Source organism: Lissotriton helveticus, chromosome 10 (genome assembly GCF_964261635.1).
Source record: "Lissotriton helveticus chromosome 10, aLisHel1.1, whole genome shotgun sequence".
NCBI classification, from domain to species: Eukaryota; Metazoa; Chordata; class Amphibia; order Caudata; family Salamandridae; genus Lissotriton; species Lissotriton helveticus.
The window spans coordinates 1,106,259,642-1,106,275,817 of record NC_136071.1 but is presented as its reverse complement, the minus strand read 5'-3'; the positions used below and the strand labels follow the sequence as shown (position 1 = coordinate 1,106,275,817).

The 16,176-nt window shown below is 50.2% G+C and overlaps 1 protein-coding gene across 2 annotated transcripts in view; it reads left to right on the top strand.

The window, feature by feature from the left end:
- DNAJC13 (DnaJ heat shock protein family (Hsp40) member C13) overlaps positions 1–16,176 on the top strand; it is a 1,517,524-nt gene that overhangs the window by 1,304,429 nt on the left and 196,919 nt on the right. For both annotated transcript variants that reach the window (XM_078663869.1, XM_078663868.1), the window contains one exon: positions 14,971–15,140. In XM_078663869.1, the coding sequence (XP_078519995.1) occupies positions 14,971–15,140 (170 nt within the window). The remainder of the gene's footprint in view (positions 1–14,970; positions 15,141–16,176) is intronic.

Here is a 16,176-nt window from a genome sequence, read left to right as displayed (position 1 = left end):
AGCAGGTACAGCCACCAGATGCATGAGTGGGAGTTACATCCATCAGTACTCCGCCCGTACTTCCAGCAGTGGGGTCATCCAGAGATAGACCTGTTTGCCACAAGGGAAAACGCAAAATGCCAAAACTTTGCCGCCAGGTTCCCTCTCCCACAGTCGCAGGGCAATGCGATATGGATGAACTGGTCAGGCAGATTTGCGTACGCTTTTCCCCCAGCACCTCTCATACCGCTGGTGGCAAGAAAACTAAAGCAGCACTCGATGACACTCATCCTGGTTGCTCCAACGTGGGCTCGCCAACCATGGTACACCACGTTTCTAGAACTCTCCGTGGTACCGCATCAAAGGCTGCACCTCACACCCAGGCTCTTGACGCAGAACCATGGCGACATTCAGCATCCAGATCCGCAACAGCTCAATCTGGCGATCTGGCTCCTGAGGTCTTAGAGTTTGGCTACCTTGATTTGCCTCCTGAATGCATGGACATCATCCGGGAGGCAAGAAAGCCCACTACCAGAGCTTGCTATGCAGCGAAATGGAAGCGGTTTGTCATTTACTGTACAGAACACAACATCAACCCGCTAGATGCATCCATTCCTAATATCATCTGCTATTTGTTACATCTTTACAAATGCAATCTGGCGTATGCTTCCATTCGTATACACTTATCCGCCATAGCGGCTTATCTCCAGAACAGGCAGCACCTCTCTGTTTTCAGGGTGCCTGCCATTAAAGCCTTCCTAGAGGGGCTGAAGCGGGTCATCCCTCCCAGAACCCTGCCAGCTCCTGTGTGGAACCTCAATGTGGTCCTCACCAGGTTGATGGGCCCACCTTTTGAGCCTCTACATTCATGTGAGATTCAGTTCTTAACATGGAAAGTGGCTTTTCTCATTGCCATTACGTCTCTACGACGTGTTAGTGAGCTACAGGCGCTCACTGTACAAGAGCCATTTATTCAAATTCATTCCAACAGGGTGGTACTGCGCACTAACCCTAAATTTCTTCCTAAGGTGGTTTCGCAGTTTCATGTCAATCAGACCATCGAACTGCCTGCATTCTTTCAGAATCTTGAGACAGTAGCAGAAAGAATGCTCCACACTCTGGATGTCAAGCGAGCCTTGATGTATTACATCGATAGGACGAAGGATTTTAGGAAGACACAACAACTCTTTGTTGCCTTTTCGCCACAGCACAAGGGCAACCCCATTTCCAAAGCAGGGATAGCCAGGTGGATCGTTAAGTGTATTCAGATTTGCTATCACTAGGCTAAGCGCACTTTAACGGTCCCCCCCAGAGCCCACTCCACCCGCAAGTTGGGGGCCTCCATGGCATTCCTGGGTAATCTTCCTTTGGAAGATATTTGCAGAGCAGCCACATGGTCTACACCACACACATTTACTAAACATTACTGCGTAGATGTGCACTCCAAACAGCAGGCAGCTGTAGGACAGGCTGTTCTTAAAACACTTTTTCAGACTTCTGCAGCTGGCACAGGCGGCCACCGTTAATGGAGGGACTGCTATGTATTCTATGCTATGGATATGAATTCAGCAGCCCACATGCCTCGAACTGAATATGCTACTTACCAGTATGCATCTGTTCTTGGCATGTAGGGCTGCTGACATTCATATCGCCCGCCCTCCTCCCCGGCGCCTGTAGCGGCTGCAGACTTTTTTGCATTTACTCTTAAGCATGGCCATTGCTTACACTATTACACTCCATCTTTGCCACAATGGCTAAAAACAATCTGGGGATGGAGTCGATGCCCATGCGCACTGTAGTCCAGGGGAGGAGCCACCTATCTCGTGATACTTCGAAGACTCTTCCAGGTCAACAATGTGCAACCATCCGGACCCAACACTAGGCGGCGATCTATGCTATAGATATAAATGTCAGCAGCCCTACATGCCAAGAACAGATGCATACTGGTAAGTAGCATATTCATTCTGCATTTCTCAGTATCTCAGTTATGTGCATACAATATTATTGGAGTGATATTTATTGAAAGTACTATATTTTTTAAACACCGCTTATTCAAGAATATTTCAATGCCCTGTCGTCATTGCCAGGAGTTACCCAAAATCTATCAGTTTTTTCTTTATTTAAATAGCTTATGTTGATATTAAATGAGAATCAAGATCATTTTATATTAACTATATGTAACTTAGGTTCTTGTCCAGCACAAATCCTGTACTGAATTACTTGAGTATTCTCTCAAACTGGATGGTTAAGGAAAACTATACATAGTGAAGTAAAGCATAAAGTCATGAATCACACATTCTGATGGGTTCTTCTAACTGCAGATTGCTCACCTTTAAAATATCTCCAGGCACCAGACTAGATCCGGAAAAGTTAAACAGCATTGCTCCCGCATGCCAGTGAGGGGCGCAGTGCGGCTCTGTGTTTACTTTATTCCGCCCTGGAAGTGGTGAAGGAGCTGCATATAAGTGCCACTCATGCTTGTTGATGTCAGTTCCTTTCTATGCATGCTTTTGTATGCAGATTTGGAGCTTGTTCCGAACCCTTCCATTCTTTTTCCAGTGTGCAAAAGACCTATGTCCCCTCCAAAACTACAGACTTTAAGCCTTGCAGAGACTCGGAAACAAATGTCTGTGACCGATCCCCACAAGGTGTGCCTCTGGTATTTGGGTTTGATGCACAACTCCATCTCCTGCAAGGAATGTGCCCTTATGAACCCAAAAGCGATCCAGGAATGCAAAGCTAACTGTATATTTCCAAATATCGAAAGAAGACTTTGAAGTCCCACTCCTGTATACATTTGAGGGTGTGGGCTTGAACCCGCTTTCAAGGTCTTGTTGCTGTCCAAGTCTTACAGTGAGTCAAAGCGGAAGCACAAGAATGATAAGCAGGATTCATCCCAGTCCTGCCACTCCCAGCCTGAAAAGTCAAAAGGACTTCAGGGTGCCTTCGGTCTTGCACCCAGTTCTTCGCCAAGGATCCGATCCCACATCTGATCCTGATACAGTACAATTTTCCTAGTCCATTGACAACATTTTTATTTTTTTATTTATAGTCCTCATTTTGCAACTTTTAAGTAAGGAGATATCAGGGTCCCACTTTCCCTTTATTCTCTTGCCTTCCCACCTTCTTGGTGGATCCCGGAATTTTTGTGTTTGGGAAATTTGGGGCCCCTTACTTCCATTTACTTATTTTGAAGGTTACTCTCCGGGTTGATTGAGCTAGCCATTCTGGCTTCTCTATTTGGCCTTCAAACCAGTTAGATTGTTGCTTGCATTAATCATAGGACTTAGGAGAAAGAAAAAAAAAAAAAGGAAAAAAAAAACACACGCAGCCATCCTATTTCCAGAAAATCCTTAGCCACCAGAATGGTAATTCTCCCATAGCTCCCAAAATTTATATTTTTTTGAAAATGGTTTCTTCTTTTTGTCTAAGCTATAAATTTTTAAAATTGACGTGAGCCACTCACCCTTAGTAGGTGGGGTTGGCGTAATCCACTTTAAACAGATCTCTCTCCTAGCCAAGAGAATCAAGATAAACACTAGATTTTCTTCATGTTTAGTTAATTTGACCACTGAAGGAGAGCCAGAAACCCCAAATAATATTAAATCAATACTCACAGTTAGCTGCATTCCCAGTACCTCTTCGATAGTCTTACCCACTTCCTTCCAGAAACCGTCGAGATGGGGGCACTGCCAGAACATATGCTGGTCATTGGCCTTCATTAAACCACATTTTGGACAGGACTTCACAGTAGCTCCGCTGAATTTAGATAATTTTTCCAGCGTCCAATAAGCTCTGTGGGTGATATATAAATGGTTTCTTTTTAATGCTGCAGATATTACTATTGACCAGCATTTGCTCATTGATACTTGCCATAGGTATTTCGTATCCAGCATTGGCAGCTCTTTCCCCCAAATTCTCTCCGGTATCCGAAATTCCTCCTCCCCAGCAACTATGAGCGCCCAATACCAGAATGATATTTCCTTCTTGAAGGGTTTTTCCAACATTTTTGTTTCCAGTAGAATATTGCCAGTCTTGTTTTCCTTCACCGACTTTGTCCAGCTCAAGAGTTGGTAATACTTAAATTTGGCGAGAGAGGAATTCGTGGTTTGATTCAGAATCTCCCACTCCAAGAGTTTATTCTGATATAGCAGTTGTCCCCATGTTTTTATTCCTGCTGTTTTTAGGGGAGTTGAAAGGGAGTCTTTAAGACATTCCGGTGTAGTAGGTGAGTTCCATATTGGGGCTTTATCACTATAGAGTGGGATATTCACTGTCGATCTAATACAGTACCAAGATTTAGTGGCTGCCCTCAGCGTCTTCAATTTAATTTTTTTGAAAAATTTCGGGTGGCCGAATTTAAAAAGGAAGTGGCTAGTATTCTTGGTTAACTTCTGTAAATATAAAGGGTAGTCTTCATGTGGACCTAACATAACTCTTATATTTTTAAATTGAAATGCTCTACAATATTCCAGAATGTCCGGGGTAGCTAGCCCTCCCTGGTTTTTCCTTCTCCTTATTTTAGTCCAAGCAATTCTGGGTTTTTTGGAAGACCATATAAAACTTGATAACTCTCCCTGGATTTTCTTTATGTGCTCCCTATTGAATTCTAACGGAATTGCACCAAAAATAAATGTAAACTTAGGCAAGATTGACATTTTTAGAAGGTTCGATTTCCCCAAGATCGTCAGGGGTAGGCTTTTCCATATATTCAATAATCTCTTGACTTCCCCCTGTATCCTCTGGAGATTGACTTGTGCTACCTTATCTAGATCTTTGACCAGGTCGCTGCCCAAATATCTGATTTTTTTTCTTTATTATAAGGGCTTTGATAGTTCTCATTCCAAGTCATGGTTTCTGTCTTGGACTTGTTTATTAAGTAGCCCGATATTTTCCCAAACTTTGTTAATGTTTCCTCAGTGGCCCATTGACAACATTGCAATAGATTGAGGCCTTTAGAGAGGCCATTTTGTGATTTTTCGCACTCTTCTGGCTCCCTCTTGTGCACCTTCAGGCCCCAACAATCCACAGAGGCCTCCAGTTGGGTTGCTGCTGGCGTGTTTGCCCTTGGCGCCATCTGTGACCCTTGAACCCGCCTTGGTTTCCACACCAACGATGGAGCCAGCTTACAATCCAGAAGCAGTATCCATGTTGGTCCCTTTGACATAGATTTCAGCACCCCCGCCACCCGAGAAAGATCACCATCACGTATCCAATTCAGAGCCAAATTCATCTTGGACACGACCAAGGTCACATACTGACACACCCAGTCCCAATTCAGTCCAACTCATAACCATGCCTTCACCATCCGCTCCAACAAGTTTAAACTCTGATCAGCGCCAACCAACCTATGGAGATGACATTTGAAGTGAGGGACAATGTTTTCCCCAACACTTTTATGATGACAATGTCAATATTGACTTACAGGCGGCCAGTGTCTTGGACACTGGAAACTGGGTTGTGTTCCCCTCCAGACCCCCACTAGAAAAGAGTGCCTCCTTTGCCTTGGTGATGAGACATGGGGCGGAGGTATTGGATTTACAACTGGCAACTATCGAAGTCAAAGCTAATGTACTAATGGATGTTTTGTATCTGAAAGAGACATGTTAGTATTAGATTCCTTACCTTAGAATATCCCCAGGCGTCAGACTGGATCCGGAAACTTTTGCGTAGCAGTACCCTTGCGCGTCGGTAGGCGTCGTCTGCGGCTCCGCGTCCGTCGTGGGCGCCGTGATGACGTCGTCGGAGTACTTAGACGCCGCCTCCGCGTGCTGACGTCAGTTCTTCTTTTTTCCGCGCCAGCAAGCGCAGATCTGGAAAAAGCAGTAACCCTAGTCAATTTTTGACTAACTTTTTGATCGTTTTTTTGAACATTTCTCGAAGTCCTTCGACTCCGATTGGTGCCGTAGGGATGCCCGGCTTTAAGCACTGCGAGGATTGCGACCGCACGATGTCGGTCAGGGATCCTCACCACCTGTGTTTAACTTGTCTAGGCGTCGATCACGACGACAAGGCCTGCTCCGACTGCCGGGCCCTCTCTTCGAAAGCCAGGCGGGAGCGGTCCCGCAGGCGACTCGAACTCCGGCAGTCGGTCCCGCGCCGCGAGAGGTCTTGGTCCCACGGGAGGTCGAGGGACAGGTAGCGGGCTCGGAGCCACCACAGCTCCGAGAGTAGGCCGCACTCCTCCGGGTCGAAGTCGTCGTCAGGTAAGAAGCACAAGAAGTTCAAGAGGCGTCATCGCTCTGCGGACTCCCCCCGACGCTCGCGCGATGCGGCTGGGGGTTCGGGTGACACCACCCACGCGGCTCCGTTGGAGTCGCGGGCGCCGCCTTGAGCTCCACACCCTCCGGTCCCTGGGCTCAACGCGACGCCAGAGGAGATCGAGCGCTTCCTCATGGCCATGAGGAAACTCTCTCCTCCGACGGGCTCCGCGGCGCCTTCGGGCCCAGCGGACCCGTCTGGGGCCTCTAGCGGGTCAGGGGCTTCGGCCCCGACGCCGTCGGGTGCTTCGGCCGCGACGCCGCCGACGCCTTTGGGCCCGGCGCCGCAGGTTCCGGCTATCCCAACGCCACCGGTGCCTTCGGGCCCGGCGCCGCAGGGTACAGCGGCCTTGGCGCCGCTGGCGCCTTCGGGCCCGGCGCCGCGGGACGCCGCTAGACCTTCTTCGGGATCTGGATCGTCGCCGGTGGACCTTACGACCTCCCCGGCGTCGGACCATCAGGTGTCGCCTCCGGCGCCGTCCTCGGGCGGCGCCGTCCCCGATGCCCCCTTCATTCCTGTTCCGACGTCGGGACGGCCCCGATGGGCGCCGCTCCAGACGTCGTTTGGAGAGTTTCACTTCTATGAGCAGGCCCCATTAGTTGAGAACCCTGAGTTTCAGGAGATGGGTGATGAAGGGGATTGGGAGGGGTCTGAGGACCCTCTGACCCGAGAGTGTCAGTCTCATGAGGACTGGGCAGGAGACCTTGGGGAGGCCAGTGGCCTGGACACCTCTCCAGACACTGGCTTTGTCTCCCCCCCTACCGTGGCTTCGGAGGAGGGGGCAACCTACAGTGTGGTGTTGATGAGGGCTGCCAAGGCCTTGGGCCTTGAGCTCCCCGTCGCGGCCTTGAGGACTAATCTCCTCACTGAGGTCCTTAAACCACAGTCAAGCTCAACCGAGCCTCTGCTGCCCTTTAATGAGGCCTTGACCGACGTTCTTCTGGGCACTTGGTCCAAGCCCGCTACGGGTTCGCCCGTAGATAGGAACGTGGCCAGACGCCACCGCCCAGCCCCGGGCGCCCCCACACGTGCTGCCAGCCACGCACCGCAGAATACCCAGCAGCGCGGTGGCGGCCGTGGAAACCGCCGTGGAAACCGCCGTGGTGGCGGTCGGGGTCAACGGCGAGGCCAGTCCACACCTCCCTCCGCAGCACCTGCCTCAAAACCTTCCGAGTTTTCAGGCCCATGTGACGCCTGTGGGAGGCAGGGTTCGCCATCACCACCTCCACTGGCGCACCGTCACTTCGGACAGGTGGGTGCTGCAGATCGTCCGAAGGGGCTACTCCCTCCCCTTCGAGGCGACTCCTCCAGCCATGCCACCGCAGAACCACCGTGTATCGGAGGATCATTTGCGACTTCTGCAGGAGGAAGTTACGGCCCTCTTGGCCAAGGGGGCCATCGAGCGCGTTCCTGGGCCAGAAGTAGGGTGTGGTTGCTACTCCCACTACTTTCTGGTACCCAAGAAGGGCAAAGGGGGCCTACGCCCTATCTTGGACCTAAGGAACGTCAACGGCTTCCTACGGAAGGAGAAGTTCAAGATGCTGACACTGGCTCAGGTCCTAGCTGCCCTGGACCCAGGAGACTGGATGGTAGCGTTGGACTTGCAGGACGCTTATTTCCACATCCCCGTCCTGCCGGCCCACCGGTGCTACCTGCGGTTCACGGTTGGCCACGAGCACTTTCAGTATACCGTGCTCCTCTTCAGCCTTACCAGCGCCCCACGGGTGTTCACAAAGGTGATGGCGGTGGTCGCAGCTCATCTGCGCAGGTTAGGGGTTTCAGTCTTCCCCTACCTCGACGACTGGTTGTTGAAGGCGGGCTCGCCCCAGACAGTCGTCAGCCACCTCCAGAAGCTCCTTTTCATCGGAGCGGTTCTCGACTTGGCGCGGTTTCGGGTTTATCCACCCGAACAGCGGGTCCGGGATGTTCAGGCTCTGATTCCCATCTTTCAGCCGTTCTCCCGGGTCTCGGTCAGGTTGACGTTGCGGCTTCTGGGGCTGATGGCCTCTTGCATCCTACTGGTGCATCACGCCAGGTGGCGGATGCGGGCTCTGCAGTGGGACCTCAAGTTTCAGTGGGCCCAGCATCAGGGCAACTTGTCCGACCATGTCTTGATCTCGGAGGGCACTGCAAGGCAGTTGCAGTGGTGGCTCACGGACCGCGATTGGGTCAGCGGCAGATCCCTCTCCCTTCTCCAACCGGAGCACGTGGTTGTGACGGATGCGTCCCTCCAGGGCTGGGGAGGCCACATGGGAGAGGCGGAGATCAGAGGCCTCTGGTCTCCGGCAGAAGCCCGGCTCCACATCAACCTGTTGGAGTTACGGGCGATTGGTCTAGCACTGAAAGCATTCCTCCCCTCTGTCCGGGGGAGTGTAGTGCAGGTGTTCACGGACAACACCACTGCCATGTGGTACTGCAACAAACAGGGCGGGGTGGGGTCGTGGACCCTTTGTCAGGAGGCTCTGCGCCTCTGGCAATGGCTGGAACGCCAGGGCGTGACCCTGGTGGCTCAACACCTGGCAGGTTCTCTGAACGCCAGGGCGGACGAGCTCAGCCGTCGGTGCATGATGGATCACGAATGGCGTCTGAACTCGAACGTGGCGCAAAGCCTCTTTCAGCAATGGGGAGAGCCTTGGTTAGATCTATTCGCCACCGAAGAGAACGCGCAATGTCACAGTTCTGCGCGTTGGAATTTCCAAGGCGGCACTCGCTCGGAGACGCTTTTCGGCGCGAGTGGAGTTGCGGTCTACTGTACGCCTTTCCGCCTATACCACTTCTGCCCAGAGTGCTGAAGAAGATCAATCGCGACCGGGCCCAAGTCATCCTTGTGGCTCCGGACTGGGCAAGAAGGTACTGGTATCCAGAGCTACTCAGTCTGTCAGTCGATCCCCCGGTTCGTCTGCCTCTTCAGGAGGACCTCCTGTCGCAGCAGCAGGGGACGGTCCTCCACCCGAACCTGTCCAGTCTCCACCTCCATGCTTGGAGATTGAGCGGCGACAGTTGAGGCCATTTGACATGCCTCCTGAAGTCTGTAACGTCATTCTGGCAGCCAGGCGTCCCTCCACAAAGTCGGTATAGGCCTGCAGGTGGAACAGATTTGTGGCATGGTGCACAGCAAAGGCTGTGGATCCTCTTGCTGCCTCTCTCTCTCTGAGGTTCTTCTCTTCCTTCTTTCTCTTGCCCAGCAGGGCTCTGCTCTGGGCACTATCAAGGGCCACCTTTCTGCCCTTTCAGCCTTTCTGAGGCTGCCTGATCAACCTTCTTTGTTCAAGTCCCCTATTGTAAATAGATTTCTAAAAGGCATCACACACACATTCCCTCCTGTTCTGTTTGTGATGTCTCAGTGGGACTTGAACCTGGTTCTTACGTTTCTGATGTGCGCTCCTTTTGAGCCACTTCACAACTGTCCTCTCCGCCTTCTTACTCTGAAGACAGCATTCCTGGTTGCCATAACCTCTGCCAGGAGAGTGAGTGAGATCCAGGCTCTTTCTTGTACTCCACCTTTCCTTTCTGTCCATCCGGACAAAGTGGTGTTGCATACTAAGCCATCTTTCCTGCCCAAGGTTGTCACGGCCTTCCACATCGGGCAGTCTATCACCTTGCCAACCTTCTTCCCGCCACCGCATCCCTCTAAAGAGGAAGAGCGGCTCCACCGTCTGGACCCAAAACGTGCGCTCTCATTTTATTTGGATCACACACGCCAGTTCCGGGTGGATGACCAACTCTTTGTTGGTTACGTGGGCGCTAAGAAGGGGAGAGCGGTGCACAAGAATACCATCTCCCGGTGGATCATCTTGTGTATCCAGGCATGCTACTCCTTGGCTAGGAAGGAGCCCCCTGTTGGCTTACGGGCTCACTCCACCCGAGCCATGGCGACTACCACTGCCCTGGGCCGGGGAGTGCCCTTACAAGACATCTTTCAGGCAGCTACGTGGGCCTCGCTGCACACGTTTGCAAGACACTAGTGCCTCGACAGCCAAGTCCGGAGGGATGGCTTCTTTGGCCGTTCTGTCCTCCAGGACTTTCTGGTGTAAGTATTGGTTCGCAGACCCACCACCGGGGTTGGTATTGCTGGGGTATCTATTCTAAGGTAAGGAATCTAATACTAACGTGTCTCTTTCAGATGCACAAGTTACTACTTGTGTAACGATATATCTGTAAGAGACATTCGTTAGTATTAGATTCCTTACCGACCCACCCATCCTCCCCGTTCTGCGAACCGATATCTAGGGTTAGGGTTAACCCCTTTCAGGGCCCTAGTTTCGATGGCACCAGTGTTTGTTTTTAACATGGCTCTGCGTTTCTGGCGCGGAAAAGCTGTGTCTAAGAACTGACGTCAGCACGCGGAGGCGGCGTCTAAGTACTCCGACGACGTCATCCCGGCGCCCACGACGCCGACGACGGACGCGGAGCCGCAGACGACGCCTACCGACGCGCAAGGGTACTGCTACGCAAAAGTTTCCGGATCCAGTCTGACGCCTGGGGATATTCTAAGGTAAGGAATCTAATACTAACTAATGTCTCTTACAGATATATCGTTACAGAAGTAGTAACTTGTGCAACAGGGACAAACATCTTCAGAGCTCTCACTTCGATTTAAGGAAGCCCTGAATAATACCTTGCTCACCTGTGACCAGATAGCTTGCCAGAAGCCACCGGCCGGTGCTAGGTCACCCTGGCTCCTTGATGCAGCACCCTACATCAGAAGGTTTGGTGGTTCAGACTTCCATCAGTAGTTTGAACCCCAATTCTTTCTCTAAAACTGTCCCTGACCGAGTCAAAACCAATTGAGGCGTTCAGGAAACAGGTGTTTTCCCAAGCCCGTCTAGCCCTCCGGTCAGTCAATGTCAGTTGTTTTCTGGGGAGATATACCCATGCTTTATGGGACATGATTGTCAAGATCTTGTTATAAATCACAAGGCATTTTTTGAGCCAATTTGGCTAAAATCATTCAGGATGGTCGAAGCGCAACAAAGTACATCATCCGCTCTAGACTGAACACTACCAACTGCTTGGACAGAGCAGTTAGCACTAGCGTAATTTTCTGGTGCCACGTTTGGATAAGATCTGCAGGCTTCTCTGGGGACGTTCAATCCTCTTGGATAAGCATGCCATTCAATAGATTTCCCCTCTTTGGCGAGAAGGCTGATTTATCTATGGAATGTTTTAAAGACTGGCAAGTCACAGGGTATTCCCTAGGCCTTTCTACGTCTGCGAGAGTATCCTAAACAGTTTAACCCCTTTGGGGGCAACTCCATAAGGTTGGTGTACCACCATAGCCCACCACCCCCCTCAACAGGCATCCCACTCCTATTGGTCGAGAACAAGGATCTAGCAGCGTCTAGTCCATCAAAGGTGACACATTTCACAGTTTCCCAGCCATCTGGACAGGATCAGATATTTCCTCTATAGGTGGCAAAATATGAGATCCAACAGGTAGGTCCTCCAGATCATCCAGCGAGGCAATGCCCTGCCATTCCTTTTCAACACGCCGCATTGAGAAGAGCACCTGTCCGTCAAAATGTGCAGGTTTGTTTTTTTAGCTAAAGGAGCCGTAGAGAGGGCCCAGGCCCAGGAAGTAGGGACTGGCTGTTACTCCTGCTATGTCCTTGTGCCATAGGATGCAGGCCTCCATCCTATTTTAGATCGCCACCCTCTGAACAACTTCTTGTGAAAGGACAAATCAAGATGCTCATGCTGACCCAGGTTCTGTCTGCCCTGGATCCAAGCGACTGGATAGTGGCTTTGGACCTACAGGATGCCTATTTTCATTTAACCATTCTGCAGTCCTACAGGTGCTACTTGCAGTTCAAGGTGGGCCAAGAGAATTTCTACTTTGCTGTGCTACACCATGGCCTTACCAGTGCCCCTCGGGTTTTAACAAAAGTGATGGCAGAGGTCACAGCATTCCTTCAGAGTGTGGGGATTCAAGTTTTCCCTACCTCAACAATTGTCTGTTGTAGGTGGGCTTGCCACAGTCAGTCAGACCACCTCCAGACGCTAGTAAATCTCCTGATGTTGTTGGGGTTCACTATTCATGGTCCAAAGTCACACCGGAGTGCTTCGTAGAGGCTCTCCCTTTCATTGGAGCAATCCTGCATACAGTGCAGTTTCAGAACTTAATTCCACTTTATCTTCACCACAATGAGTCGAATACATTGAGGCTATGAAACTGATGTTTCAGCCTCAATTCTGGGTCTCATTGAGGATGGCTGAGGCTTCTTGGCCTGCTGGCCTCCTGCATCCTAGTAGTGGAACCTGAAGCCTTTGTTGGGCCAGCACCAGGGGAACGTGTTTGGTTTCATGTGGGTTTTATAGGAGACTGTGAAAGACCTGCTGTGGTAGGTCAACCACAATTGGACCAATAGCAGATCCTTCTCCCTACCCCACACAGAGCTGACAATGGTGACAGATGCGTCACTGCTGTGTAGAGGCGGTCACGTAGTAAAGGTGGAGATCAGAGGACTCTGGTCTCTGGAGGAGAAGGCCCTGCACCTGGCTGAATCGTCTGGACATTTCCTTGATTGGACACCACCATTTGGGATCTTTAAATACTGGGGAGGACAGACTCAGCCTGTGACGTCTAGCGAATCACAAATCGAAGGTACACTCAGAGGTGGCATAGTGTATCTTCCAGCAGTCGTGAGAGCCTTGGCTCAATGTCTTCACTCCTGCCGATAACGTGCAGTATCAGCAGTCTTGTGCACTGGAGTTCCTAAGAATACTGTCTCTCTCTGAAAGGCAGTCTGCATAGAGTGGAGCTTTGGACTCCTGTATGCCTATCCACCACTGCCTCCCCTTTCCCACATTCTGAAGATCAAGAATTATCTGGCCCAAGTCATGCTAATGGCTCCAGTTTGGGTCAGGTGAGTGTGGTACCTGGAAGTTCTGGGCATGGGTATCTGTGCTCTGGTCAGGCTGATGTATCCGGGATTATCTTCTGTCGCAGCAGCAGAGCAGGATCTTGCACCCTGGCCTCTGCAGTCTACACCTCCATGTGTAGAGATTGAGCAGCAGCAGTTGACTACTTTTGATCTACTTCTGAAGTGGTGGATATCATCCTGGTGCCAGGTGTCGTCCTACAAAATCTGTTTAGGATGGGGCAGGATTGTCGCGTGAGGTGGCACCCGCAGCACGGTCAAGTTGGAAGCTAAACTGTTGGATGTGTAACTGTTCTATTGCTTCCGTCTACACCTTCTGTAGTGTCACGTTAATTTGGTCCTTACTTTCCTTATGTGTTCCCCTTTTGTGCTGTTGCACAGCTGTACCCATTCGTCTCCTGAACATGAAGTTTCTTTCACATCGCAATAACCTCAGCTCATCATGTGAATTAGTGTCAAACTCTGTCAGTATCTCCCTCCTACACCACCAATTTTCTGTAAAAACTGGTGCTAAGGACTAGAGCCACATTCCTACAAAATGTTGTGACTTCCTTCTACCTCTGGCAGTCCATCACTCTTCTGATGTTATTTGCCCCACCTCACCCCTGGAAAGAGGAGAAGTTCCATCATTTGAACACAGGAGACTCAACTTTTATCATAGATTGTACCAAAAATTATCAGGTATGAGATCAGCTCTTTGTGGGGTTCTCTGGGGAAAGGAAAGACAAAGCAGTACAGAAACTGACTTTGTCCTGGGTGATAGTCCTTTGCGTTAAGAGCTGATACGCGATGGGCCAGAAACAGCTTCCAGAAGAGTTGAGGGCCCATTTCACCATTGATAAGCCTGCTTTTGCAGCACTGATGCGTGTCGTGCCTCTCCTGGATATTTGTCAGGCTTCAGCGGAGGCATCAATGCAGACTTTCAGCCCTTGGCAGCCAGATCCGATTTGAAGGGCATTTTAGCCGTTCCATTCTACAGGACTTTTTGGCCTGAGCCAATCTTCAGAACCACCACCAGGCGGTACTGCTTTTGTGTGTATTCTAAAGGTGAGGAATCTGCAGTTCAGAGTATCCACCAGAGGGACAAGTTGCTTACCTAAAGTAAAACACTGATGGATGTTCTTACCTAAATGCAGATTCATATCCACCCTCCCGCCTTCCAGTTCTTTCGAATGGTCTATTTTTCATCTGAAAAGGTCCTATGTTAGAGACCTGCACACTCACACAATTTGTTTTTGTGCTCCAAGAGGGCAGACGGTTACTACAAAGAAACTGAAATCAGCTTACGTATGAGGCATGTATATGCGGCTCCGGTTATCACTTCCAAGGCAGAAGAGTCGACACTGAGTGGCACAACACCACCTACTGGTTAGCAAGAGCTATGCTGAAAAATCTTCTGGATCCAGTCTGGTGCCTGGTAATATCCTAATGATGATGAATCAGGAATTCGAAAGAGTAAGCACCAGAAAAAGTGTTACTAAAAGCAAGTAACTTGTTTGTCATTGTAATGCTTAAATATTATATGTAAGGCAATACAAGGTAACAATTCTCATTAATGTATTGATCTTTTGCAGGATATCCACATAGCCTTCAAAGGCCTTTTAAGGCGTTTTTGCTTAGACATTTGATTTACTTGCACTTCACTATTGTAACTTGTACGAAATGTCTAATATTGCTTTGAAATTAAAGATTTCTTACTAAATCCTTTTTCTCATGGGGAAAGGGGGTTGCGCTCAGTTAAAAGTTTGACATTTTTGGCAGGTATCTAGACATTATATAATGTAATTCAGCACTTTCATCTCTCTCTCATCTGTGACCCTGCATAATATCTCCATTTTTTTCTCAAAAGGTCAGGCTGACGCTGATGAAGTTCCTACCAGGTCTGTTTATGGATGCCATGAGAGATAATCCTGAAGCCGCTGTCCACATTTTCGAAGGGACGCACGAAAACCCAGAATTGATTTGGAATGACAACTCCAGGGAGAAGGTGTCCTCCACAGTCCGTGAAATGATGTTGGAGTATGTAAAGAAATGTTTATCATAGTATACCAAAACAACTGCCCACAGGTCTTTAATGAGCAGGAAATCTTATTTTGGTTAGGTTTTTGTCATATCTACGGAGTATGTGTAAAATAATGGGGTATAGTTAAGTTTGAAATGATTAGTCAGGATTGAATATTTTGACCGCTAATCCCGTTAAAACTGTTTTGCAGGAAGGAGGAGCTACGCTACCAAACAAGATGGCTGCGTGAGCTCCCGGCTCCTCCGACCTCCGACTCCTGCCAGAATATCCTGTTATTTATCCTGATTTTGCGCCCTGCCTCCGTGTGTATGAACCAGACTGGAGCTTAATGGTGCAATCCCGAGATTTCTACCAGTTTGGTAGACTAAGATACGTCGTGTGGCAGTTTGCGGCCTAGACCAGCTTGGAAGCCGGCGTCTCAAGTACTGGCCCAGCCGGGTTTCAGTTGAACAACATCGGCTGCGATTGTGTGATAGGGTCCGGTCTACCGAGGTGGAAAAATGTTTTCTTGGATCAAAGCTGACGATGGTTGGCTGAATGGGTGAACATCGGAGGGGTGATGATGTACAATTGGAGCGGTAGACGGGGGTCCCTGGCCCGGCGGCCCGGTTAGGGCACCGCCGGTGTTCGCGGGGTTGGGATCTCCGCCTGCCGTGGCTGAGTTCGGATTGTTATTGTCCCCAACGATCAGTTCCCCTCTGAAGTTGTCCGTTCCACACCCACCTGTTCCCCCCGGGGAGACCGGGCTCTCTGGGGACGCGAATATGACCGAAACCAAGCGAGGAGTTGTGGAGCGGATCGAGAGTGACCCGTCACTACGAACTGTGTTGGCAGCCATAGGGTCACTTCATGTTTGCGTTGAAGCCCACATTTACAAATTGACCGCGTGTTTGTCTGGAATTGGACGGATGGGACCGGACCCTGGTCCACTGCGAGAAACGGAACTACTTGAGATACCCAAAATGGCCATTTCGATGGAGAAAGCAGACCCCGAACTATGGGAGGCGTTGGAGCCTCGGACCAGTGTTTTCG